The sequence below is a fragment of the Loxodonta africana genome, chromosome 5 (genome assembly GCF_030014295.1).
Source record: "Loxodonta africana isolate mLoxAfr1 chromosome 5, mLoxAfr1.hap2, whole genome shotgun sequence".
Classification (NCBI taxonomy): Eukaryota; Metazoa; Chordata; class Mammalia; order Proboscidea; family Elephantidae; genus Loxodonta; species Loxodonta africana.
The window spans coordinates 70,674,914-70,687,309 of record NC_087346.1 but is presented as its reverse complement, the minus strand read 5'-3'; the positions used below and the strand labels follow the sequence as shown (position 1 = coordinate 70,687,309).

Here is a 12,396-nt window from a genome sequence, read left to right as displayed (position 1 = left end):
TGTTATTAAAAGCAGATGTCCAGAAAGAATCCCTTGTTGTAACCCTCATTAAGGTGCTGCCCATTTGCCTTTAACTCATTCAAGGATGATTTGATGATTATAATCCAGCTTTAACAGTGCTTTAAAACTAATATCGGAAATATTTTATACAAATTAAGCCTACTTTTATAAGCACTGGGTCTTATTTCAACTTAGTATTTTAAATAATACATCATTTGCAAAGCTCATCCCATTTGATAATTCTTCAAATTAACCTCTAACAAACTTTCTAATAAAAGTCTAAGTAAGTCAACAAACTATGTAGCATCACACCCTGCCAAACACCGAGAAGACAGATGCTTTATTTCTCACAGGCACCTGGTAAGGATTATATGAAGACTAAGAAAACAGGCTCAGAGAGATGAAGCACTTGTCTAATTCACAAACCACTAAGTAGCACAAACAGCATTTTAACTTGGGTCTGCCTGACTTGAAAGCTCAAGCTTTTCCTACTCCGGAGTTCAGAAAGTCTAATGAAAGGCGTAGCAATAAAGGATTACAATAACACAATGTGTGAAAGTGATAATAAAAAGTGCTACCAGAACACAAAAAATGGAACAGGAGGGAAGGGAAAAAGTGGCAAAATCTAAAATATGAGTAATGATACCACCAGAAAGAGGTATAAAAAATTCCGTTTTCTTGAGGGTTTGTCAAATTACACAATTACCTCAACTTACTAAGGAGAGATCCAATTAAATTAAGGCTCAAATGTGAACTAATGTATCACAGCATTTTAGAATGGTGTAATATATCTGACAATGGTTTTTCTGTTACCTTTAAGTTCCTTTACAACAAGTAACTAAAGATGGAAAGAAAATGCAAAATTCAGGTTTGCATCAATCAAAAGCATTAATTCTATTTTGGCCAAAAAAAAAAAAAGAAACGTTACCAAAAATAAATATTCAAGCCACACTATAAAAAAGAGAAAAAAACATTGACTTACTTTCCTCCTCCACTATTCAAAGCTGGGGTAGGCCTCGTGAGCAAGTCCGAAATTTGAGAGGATAACTTAGTCTTTGCTGCTGTTTGTTGTTGTACCCTTACTTCCGCTGCATCTGCCAAGTGCATCAAAGTCTTTCTTTCTGGGCTTTCTTCAAAATTCTTACAACCAATACATTTGCATATTGAGGAACACATTATCTTTGCCTAAAAGATTTACAAAAGAAAGATTTCCAAATCAAAACCAAAAAACATGCTACTACAAGTAGGTTCCACCATCAGATCAACATACAATAGAATTAACTGATCAACTGACATAAGATTAGATGGAAACACAAACACTGTATGGACTAACTGCTCATTTAGCTAGGTCAGATATTCTTAAGTCTGCGAGTGGCTGTCCAATGTCTGTGTTCAGGCCATTCTGTGTCAACTTTCCTTCCATTATGAATACAGATTTTCCTCCTGATAGAAATATCAATGTCCTTTATAAAGAATATGAATGATACATTAAAATATTAAAAAATAAGGGTCATCAAGAATCCAAACACCTCAATCAAACCACCATTAGCATGTTGGTGACCTCCATTTAAGTTCACATTAAAGGATTTCAAAAATGGTATTTTTATTATGGGTAACTCCCTTCCTGTACTCCCTCTCCTGGATTCTCCAATCCCTTCAATAATCCACATAAAACCAGTGTGTCTTTCATATAAAAATATGTATATTTATGCAAAAACAGACCTAAATATACACATAAAACCGAAAAACCAAAGCCAGTGCCATTGAGATAAAAACTCGCAAATACAGAATTCCTTTTTTTTTTTTTCAGTTTTACAAAAATGAGATCATCATTATAACCACTTTTCTACATCTTGCTTTCCTCACACTGAACATGTCTTGAAATCCCTCCCAGCTGTCTGGCATAAAATCGCCAGAAACAATTCTATTTAATGGCGGGGTATTAATTCCCGTTATGGATGTACCATATTTTATTTGGGAATTCATCCCCCTATTGACGGGCATTCAATGTTTCCAGTTCTTGGGTACAAAAAAAAAAAAAATTGCAGAAAAATAATTTTCATATATATTACCCCACTGCCATTGAGTCGACTCCAACTCATAGCAACCCTACAGGACAGAGCAGAATTGTTCCATAGGGTTTCCAAGGCTGTAATCTTTACTGAAGTAGACTGCTCTTTCTCCTGCAGAACAACTGGTGGGGTCAAAAGGCCAACATTTTGGTTAGCAGCTGACTGCTTAACCATTGTGTGACCAGACCTCCCTTTTGTATATATACATTAGTACTTTCATTTCTATGCAATAGACTTTAGAATTGGGCTTACTGGTCAAAGGGTACATGTCCTTTCCTTCTATATGGCCTAGCAAGAAAATAAAATGGACCATATTATGAACACATTTGCCCTGCTCCTTTCTTAAAATACACAAATCATTTACCATGGGAATAAACGGATATACATTTTGGGTTATTTGGGTTACTGTGAGCCAGTCTGGGAACTAACTCAAGCAACACTTAGTAAGAATCTACTAATGACAAGAGAAAATCCCTGACCTCAGAAAGGAAAAAGACAGATTAATAATTTGTACTAAGAATTAGAAGCCATAATAAAGGTACTAAAAATATCTAAAATTTTTAAATCTAAACTTACAATGACAACGCTAGTCTCTGGGTTGCTATGAGTCAGAATCGACTTGACAGTGATGGGATGGGAGTCTCTGGGTAGGGAGCCCTTGTGGCACAGTGGTTAAGCACTCAGCTGCCACTAAAGGTTGGCAGTTCGAACCCACCAGCCACTCTGCAGGAGAAAGATGTGGCAATCGGCTTCCATAAAGATTTACAGCCTTAGAAACCCTATGAGGGAAGTTCTATTCTGTCCTACAGGATTGCTATGAGTCGGAATTGACTCGATGGCAAATGGGTTTGATTTGAATTGGTTTTTGGTCTCTGGGTAGGAGCACTGGTAGTTAATCACTGCATGAGGTTAGAGGATCAAACCCACCAGCTCACTCCGTGGGAGAAAGATTTGGCAGTCTGAGTTGGTTCCAACTCATAGAAGAACAAAACACTTCCCAGTCTTATTCCATCACAATTGTTGCTATGTTTGAACCCACTGTTGCAGCTACTATGTAAATCCCTCTCCAGTGTTTTCTGCCCTGACCCTCTACATTACCAAGCACAATGTCCTTCTCCAGAGATTGGTCCCTCCTCATAACATATTCAAAGTATGTAAGACAAAGTCTCGCCATCCTTGCTTCTAATGAATATTCTGGTAGTGCTTCTTACACGACAGATTTGTTTGTTCTTCTGGCAGTCCATGGTATATTCAATATTCTTCACCAACACCATAATTCAAACACATCAATTCGTCAGTCTTCCTTAGTCACTGCCCCGCTTTCGCATGCATGAGGCGACTGAAAATACCATGACTTGGGTCAGATGCACCTTAGTCCTCAAAGTGACATCTTTGCTTTCAACACTTTAAAGAGGTCTTTTGCAGCAGATTTGCCCAATGCAATATGTCGTTTGATTTCTTGACTGATGCTTCCATGAGCACTGATTGTGGATCCAAGTAAAATGAAATCCTTGATAACTTCAATATTTTCTCTGTTTATCATGATATTGCTTATTGGTCCAGTTGTGAGGATTTTTGTTTTATGTTGAGCTGTAATCTACGTTAAAGACTGTAGTCTTTGATCATCAGTAAGTGCTTCAAGTCCTCTTCACTTTCAGCAAGCAAAGTTGTGCCATCTGCATATTGCAGGCTGTTAATGTGTCTTCTTCTAATCCTAATGACGTGTTCTTTTTCATGTAGTCCAACTTCTTGGATTATTTGCTCAGCATAAATATTGAATAAGTATGGAGAAAGGATGCAACCCTGATGCACATCTTTCCTCACTTTAAACCATGCAGTATCCCTTTGTTCTGTTCGAACAACTGCCTTTGGTCTATGTACAGGTTCCACGTGACTACTATTCAGTGTTATGGAGTTCCCATTTTTGCCGTGTTATCCATAATTTGTTATGATCCACACAGTCGAATGCCTTTACATAGTCAATAAAACACAGGTAAGTATCTTTCTGGTATTCTCTGCTTTCAGCCAACATCCATCTAACATCAGCAGTAATATCCCTCATTCCATCTCCTCTTCTGAATTTCTGGTAGTTCCCTGTCAATGTACTGCAGCAACAGTTTTTGAATAATCTTCAGCAAAATTACTTGCATGTGATATTAAAGATATTGTTCAATAACTGCCGCATTCTGTTGGATGACTTTTCTTTGGAATGGGCACGTATATGGATCTCTTCTAGTCAGTTACCAGGATAGCTGTCTTCCAAATTTCTTGGCAGATGAGTTTCCAGCATTGCATCAGTTTGTTGAAACATCTCAATTGGTATTTCATCAATTCCTGGAGGCTTGTTTTTTGCCAATGCCTTCAGTGCAGCTTGGACTTCTTCCTTCAGTACCATCAGTTCTTGATCATATGCTACCACCCAAAATGACTGAATGTCCATAAATTTGTCTTGTTACAGTGATTTTGTGTATCCCTTCCTTCTTCTTTTGAGGCTCCTACATTGTTCAATATTTTGCCCATAGAATCTTTCAATGCTGTAACTTGAGGCTTGAAGTTTTTCTTCAGTTCTTTCAGCTTGAGAAATGCTCAGTGTGTTTTTCCCTTTTGGTTTTCTAACTTCAGGTCTTTGCACATTTCATTATAATACTCTGTCTTCTCATGCTGCCCTTTGAAATCTTCTGTTCAGCTCTTTTACTTCATTTCTTCCATTTTAGTTACTCTACATTCAAGAGCAACTTTCAGAGTCTCTGCTGACATCCACTTTGATCTTTTCTTTCTTTTAAATGACCGTTTGCTTTCTTCGGTAATGGTGTCCTTGATGTCATCCCGTAACTCATCTGGTCTTCAGTCATAAGTGTTCAACATGTCCAATCTATTTTTGAGATGGACTCTAAATTCAGATAGGGTATACTCAAGGTCGTTCTTTGGTTCTAGTGGACTTGTTTTAATTTTCTTCAGCTTCAACTTGAACTTGCATAGGAACAACTGATGACTGTTCCACACTCGGCCCCAGGCTTTGTTCTAACCGATGATATTAAGCTTCCTCATCGTCTCTTTCCACAGATGTAGTCAGTTTGATTCCTGTGTATTCCATCAGGCAAGGTCCATGTGTACAGTCACGTTTGTTGTTGAAGAAAGGTATTTCCAATTAGTAGGTCGTTGGTCTTGCAAAATTCTATCATGCGAACTATGGCATTGTTTCTATCACCAAGGCCATACTTTCCAACTACTGATCTTTGTTTCCAACTTTCATATTCTAATCACCAGTAATTATGCATCTTGAATGCATGTTTCATTAATTTCAGACAGCAAAAGTTGGTAAAAAATCTTCAATTTCTTCATTTTTGGCATCTGCAGTTGGTGCATAAATTTGAATAATGGTCATATTAACTTGTTTTCCTTGTAGTTGTATGGATATTATCCTATCACCGACTAGTTGTACTTAAGGATAGATCTTGAATTGTTCTTTTTGACAATGAATGTGATGCTGTTCCTCTTCAATGTGTCATTCCCGGCATTGGAGATCATATGACTGTCTGATTCAAAATCATCAATATCAGTCCATTTCAGATCACTAATGCCTAGGATCTATCTTCAAGCATTCCATGGCATTTTTGACAACTTCTAATTTCCTAGATTCATACTTCATACATTCCACATTCCGATTATTAATGGATGTTTGCAGCTGTTTCTTATATCTTTGAATAGTGCCACATCAGTAAACGAAGGCCCCAAAAGCTTGACTCCATCCATGTCACTAAGGTTGACTCTAATTTGAGAAGTCACATTTTGAGTGCTCTCCAACCTGAGAGGCTCATCTTCCACGTCTATATCAGACAATGTTCCACTGCTATTAATAAGTTTTTCATTGGCCAATTTTTTTAGAAGTAGACCACCAGATCCTTCTTCCCACTCTGTCATAGTATGGAAGCTCCGCTGAAAACTTTCCACCGTGGGTGACCCTGCTGGTGTTTGAAATACCAGTGGCATAGCTTCCAGCATCACAGCAACACACAAGCAACCAGAGTAGGACAAACTGACGGATGAGTGGTGGTCCATAAAGATTACATCCTTGGAAACCCTATTGGGCAGTTCTATGCTGTCCTATAGGGTCACTATGAGTCAGAATTGACTTGATGGTAATGGGTTAGTCTGTGGGTAATGGAGAGCTGTGATGTTCCAGTGGTAGAATTCTTACCTCCCACACAGGAGATCTGGGTTTGCTAACAAAAGGTTGGGGGTTTGGGTTTACCTAGAAGCACCTTAGAAGAAAGGCCTACTAATCTATTTCTGAAAAATCAGTCTACTGTGACACACATGGGGTTGTTAGGAGTCAGAATCAACTTGACTGCAACTGGTTTTTTAGTCATGTTGTTGTTAGCTGCCATCAAGTTGATTTTGACTCATGGTGACCCCATGTGTGCAGAGCAGAACAGCTCCCCAGGATTGTCAAGTCTGTGACCTTTCAGGAGCATATCGCCAGGCCTGTCTTCTGAAGCACCTGAGTGAGTTTCAGCCACCAACTTTTGGCTCTTAGTTAAGTGCTTAACCATTTGTGTCACCTAGGGACTTTAAGTTTAGTGTATTCTAGGTTTTTCCATTTCTTGGCTCATGAAAAATTTCTTAGATTACTAGAAATTGGGTATGCTTTGAATGACAAAGATTTTCTTATAACAGATAGAGCAGATTTCTCTCTTCTAGCACTTTCTAACCAGTATACTGCCTTTTCTATTTCTATTAACTTATGTATTTGTTAACCAGTTCAATCAAATGCTTATTTCATGTATGTCTGAATTTCATATGTCTGGCATGTACTGACTGTTCAATGCCACGTACATTAAAGGGTGACTTTGTCCTCTGACCCAGCTTTACACCTTCTCTCTTTTTGTAGCCTTGGTTTGATAGCTTACAAAAGAAAAAGTTTTGTCTACAGGTTAATTTTTATATATTCACAACAACTTTTGTACGGTATGTCCTATGAACACAAACCACCTACTTAATCTGGTGCTCATATAGAAGAAAGTCATCTATTCCAATACTGGATGAAAATTCCAATACTAGCTTGTTGGACTAGGAGATATTATTTAAGACACTTTCAAAAGTAATCTTGATTATATGCAATTTACACTCATACTGGTGTTAGAACTGACAAGATATTACTCCACTGTACTTCTTTACTTCTTGAGAAGATTATTGTACCTTTGAAATCAGTGAACTGAGGAAGAATTCATTACACAGAACAGCCAGTAGACAGAATCTTTAGTATGACACATTTTGTATGGGAGAGGGCACTGAGCTGCAGGCATATACATATGCTCCCTACCAGGGACACATGTGCAGCCCCTTGTGGAGTTACTTTACCAGATGCAAGGCTAGACCTTCTGCTAAAACTTAAAATACAGTCCCCCTCTGAGAATGAAATTTGAAAGAATGAAATGAAAATATAAAAGATGAGAAGAGTCAACTGCAGGGATTAAGTAAACCCAAAAGATTGTCAGTAAAGACTTTCAGACACAACAAGAAACCAACTATGGTAAACTAGAGTTAATCCCAGATATGACTAGATTGCTGTATTTAAGCTTTTAAAATAAAAATAATGATCTGTCTGGTACTTGTTCTGAAGTAAGATAGGGATGATTTACATGGCATCTGTCAAAGCAGAATTTCCTGAGAAGATGCCCTGACCCATAAATAAAAATGACCAGCTGAGTGGGATGGTAACACAGTGAAAATAGACACAATCACCTCACAGTGGCCAATAATCACATCCAGCAATACTTCATAGTCCTTCTTTTCAACTTTCATGCTCACAAAGTAATCTGCTTAATATTAAGTTGGTTTCTCACCGAGCAGGTGTTTCTCAACAGGGAACTATTAACCACAAGGACTTTGAGCAAGATAACCCTTAACTTACTGGACTGCTCCCTGGAATGCAAGCTATTTTATATCCACATTTATTTTCGAAATGCTAGTGGAGGCGGGTGGTTAGTACTGCCCCTCAGTTGAGAACCACTGCTGCAGTTTTCAATCCATTTTGATGGTTATTATTATTAATGAAAATCAATAAATATATACTCTAATAACTATACTTCCAGGTATAATGACCAAGAAGTTATGAGCTGGTAAATCAGCTAATAAGACCTGAACTGTACTGACAAGACCAAGGCACTGCTCCTCTGAAGTCCTGCTTGAGAGGCCAGAAGGTCTTTCCAACCCAGGGCCTTCAGGCTGCTGTGCATATTTTCAAACTGCAAGGCAATTTCCCAGTATTCGTTAGTTTTCAAGTAAATTTATACACGTACAAGTGACGAAGAGCTCAGCCCTAACTAAAAGGTCGGCAGTTCCAATCCACCAGCCACTCCTTGGAAACCCTATGGGGCAGTTCTACTCTGTCCTATAGGGGTGCTATGAATTGGAATCGACTCAACAGCAACAGGTTTGATTTGGTTTTGCTGACGTTATTTTCAAAAGATGGTCAGGTTATTCTACCCAACCAGCATCTCACCTCATAGCATTCACAGTAGTTTTTAAGACATCCTGATCGTTTGCAATTACATCCTTTGCTGTGACGTCGATCTGACTCCCCCTCCTTTCCTTTGCCTATTTTAGGCTTAAAGGCTTCGGGATTTCTGTCAAGGCATGCCTATCAAAACAAATCAAATACCAGTGGGCATTAAATTTAAGCACTGCAAAGGGAACTAATTTTTTTCTTACTAAAACAATTAAGCACTTCAAAAGACAGGTAAAATTAGAAAAATTTATCGGTTAAATCAAATAAAAAATAATCACCTTTATTGCTTTTTGCCTTTCATTTTCATGTTCCAAATTGTTATAACAATTAGTACAATTACAATTGTTGCAAAATTCACCGTTTGCAAAGCAATCACAGTATCTGGAATATAAAAATCAGCATAAAGTAAAAAGTCAACGTCAGTACAATCAAACCCTGAAACTGACTTAATAGCGTTATATTATGGTAAAACATTCTAGAAATAAACTCAGAGCCACCTACTGAGACACATTCTCAACCATGTACGAAGGCTCAAAATTGAAGTCACTAGCTCCTAGAATTTTGGCCTACAAACTTGTTCAACTAGTAACAGGTATCAACACAAGAGCTAATATGATTTTACCTGTCCACAAATTAAGTTACTTCAAAATCATTAAAAAAGAAAAACACTGTCTATATTCTATTAGTAAAATCTGCTCACTTGAACTACAATAGTGCTTCTTTAGATGCTAAATCCCCTTTTCATTTAACTGTCTCGTCAAATCTCTTAGTTTAATACTAAAAGACAAATTAATCATCTGACTATTTTTAAAACTATTCAGCACATCACCTCACTTAGGAGACCGCATACAAGGGTCGTGAGATAAAACTTATTATTAAAGGCAGAGACTATGCCTGTCTCATGCTGCTGCATTCCTAACCCCTACTCCAGTGCCTTATGGACAGCAAAGACTCAAATTATTTCTTTCTGAATGAAAAAGTAGTTTTACACTGCCTATTGGTGTAGTGGTTAAGAGCTATGGCTGTTAACCAAAAGGTCAGCAGCTCAAATCCACCAGGTGCTCCTTGGAAACCTTATGGGGCAGTTCTGCTCCGTCCTATAGGGTCACTATGAGTCAGAATCGACTCGATGGCAATGGGTTTGGTATTTTTTGGTGTACGTATTCAAATATTTACTTGTATATTTATTTAAATTACTTAGACTTATGAAATTATCTGTTAATTTTTTTTAGTTAACTCCATTTGTTTTTACAATCATTTCCAGTTATATTAAATAAGCAAACAGTAGCAAAAACACTTACAATTTCAAACACAGCGATTTTGTACAATTACAGGGCTTTCTGGGCCGACTGGCAGACTCTGATGGGATTATGCTATACAGACACACACATAAAAGATATACATTTTAATCAATTAAAAGTAGCCATTTAAAATAGAAAAGTCTCCAATTTGTAAGTTCCTCCTAAAATAAAGCTTTAACAAACATATCTATCTCTAGAAAAAGTTTGCTATGTTGTTCCATTTACATTAAGTTCAAATGCAAACTGTAACATGAAAAGAGAGGAAGGGAGCGAAGATATGGAATAATAATGATGATGAAGTTATCAATAGCTACTAAGTAACAGTCCACAAATAATCTTCATTTTGAGAAAACAAAATTGAAATTTCCTCAAAGCTCCTGGAATCCAAATGTAAAAGACAGTAAGGAGAGAGGGGTGTGTGAGGGAAGAATTCGGGGAGTGGGGCTAAGCTAATTCCACATAAACTGACTAAACACTGATATTGCAAAAGCAGCAGTTAACAGACTTAAAACAACAACAACAAAAACAAAGACCTAATATAGTAACTTAAAAACATATTTAGGACTCTTAAGAGAAAGAGACAGAATAATAAAACAAACATGGCAAAATTGGTGAATAGCGTGTAAAGGCTATTTGGGAGTTCTGACTGTTCCTGTAACTTTTTTGTAAGTCTGAAGTATTTCAAAATAGAATATACTTTAGAGGCATGCTCATATAGCTTTGAGGGGGAAAAAAAAAATAGGATGTATTTTGAAATATATATTTTATGTTGCAATTAAGCTGATATAACAACTTAATTTACATGTTTTCAAAATACTCACCCATTGAATGGAAGCCTTGCCTGGGTCTGGATACCAGATGTTCCAGTAAAGTTAGAGTTGCTTGCTATAGACACATATGAAGATTGCTGTAGCTGCATGTAAAGAAAGGCAATTAGACCATACTCGCAAAAAATGGACAATACTCTCAGATATAACAATCGGTAAGAAATATAAATTCTCCTACTAAAATAGGGAAAACACAACGGAGAATTTCATAGAAACATACTACCTCACAGAGCTCTTTTAAAGACCCAAATAAATAGTAGAGGTGAAAAAAATGTGAACGTTATAAAGTACTACATTATTCAAATATAAGAAACCATTTTATAGAATTACGGGAAATTTTAGATGCATGCCCTGAGATTACTCTAATAGCTTTCATTAGCTGGACAAATTCAAGAGGCCTACTTACAGATAGAACAGGTACTATACTGATCATTCATCACATTACAAATCATAGAAAATGAGAAGTTACATGTGCAATAATTAAGTTTCTATCTTATGCTAATTTTTAAGAGACGTCAATGTTAAAAATACTAAACTTTACTTTTTTATCAGTAGCCCAAAAGTATATTTCACTGAAGTACATAAATGGGTTTGTTTCCCTCTCTTATAATCTGAGATGATCAATACAACTGCTTAGAACATGGTCTAACATGCTTGATCCTAACATGACAAAGAAAGCAGCACTCCCCAACCCAAGCCAGCCTGTTGGGTAATAAATGGCACTGACTCTAAAGATGGCCAGATGAGAGTCTCTGGACAGACTGGTAAAGCTATTTCACCTGGAAATGCATCACAGAGTTTGTTTTCCAAGAGCAAATCAGTGGCAGCATGTTCACGTGTGAGGGAGAGGTCTATTACAGCCACAGTCTCTTCTAAATTGACATGAACTCTGCTGATTTTAACTTCAACCTATTCTCTCTTAAGCCTGCATAATCTTGCCCTCTCACCAAGCTACCCTGAGCTTCAAATTGTCTGACTTATATATTTGACTTGTGCTATATATTTCTGAATGATAAAGATACACAGAAGCTTTAGTTAACTTCTCAAGATCTTGGAAAGAGCTATTTTAATACTGAATTAGATGCTTTTTTTGAGTAGTTCCAGAATATGATAGTACTAGACTTCTCAGGATCCCTGGGTGGCGCAAATGGTTACATTCGACTACTAACTGAAAGGATGGCTGTTAGAACCCACCCAGAAGCTCCTTGGAAGAAAGGCCTGGCAAGCTGCTTCCAAAAGGTCACAGCCTTGAAAAACCCTATGGAGAGCAATTCTACTCTGCAACACACAGGGTCTCCATGAGTCAGAATCAACTCAATGGCAACTGGTTTTTTTTTTTTTTTTTTTTTCTTTTTCTTTTTTTTAAGACTTCTTGGACCTAATTATCCTTTTTGAAATGTAATGACTTAATTTTTTGCACATACCTGAGTAACATATTGAGCTGGAAGCACTGCATAACCCACATTCCCTGTCCCCGGAGCTGGTGCCAGGACAGTGCCTGGTGGAAGGTTAGTGAGGTTTGGCTGGATTTGTGGCAGTGGTGTGGCAGGCATGATAAGCCGTTGCTGTGGCTGGCTAGTAGTTACTATTTGTGAAGTTGGATTGATTGGTTTTGGAACAACCTGAAAAAATGGGAAGTATATCAGAGATTACAAAAATAAAATTTACAACTGCTCCATTCAGTA

General features: G+C 37.3%; 1 protein-coding gene across 5 annotated transcripts in view; it reads right to left on the bottom strand.

The window, feature by feature from the left end:
- The window catches only part of LIN54 (lin-54 DREAM MuvB core complex component), an 81,346-nt gene that overhangs the window by 3,465 nt on the left and 65,485 nt on the right, over positions 1–12,396 (bottom strand). For all 5 annotated transcript variants that reach the window (XM_003414114.4, XM_010594095.3, XM_023553310.2 and 2 more), the window contains exons 7-12: positions 12,136–12,333; positions 10,706–10,797; positions 9,885–9,956; positions 8,862–8,964; positions 8,578–8,715; positions 983–1,185 (exon numbers count right to left, since the gene is read on the bottom strand). In XM_003414114.4, the coding sequence (XP_003414162.1) occupies positions 983–1,185; positions 8,578–8,715; positions 8,862–8,964; positions 9,885–9,956; positions 10,706–10,797; positions 12,136–12,333 (806 nt within the window). The remainder of the gene's footprint in view (positions 1–982; positions 1,186–8,577; positions 8,716–8,861; positions 8,965–9,884; positions 9,957–10,705; positions 10,798–12,135; positions 12,334–12,396) is intronic.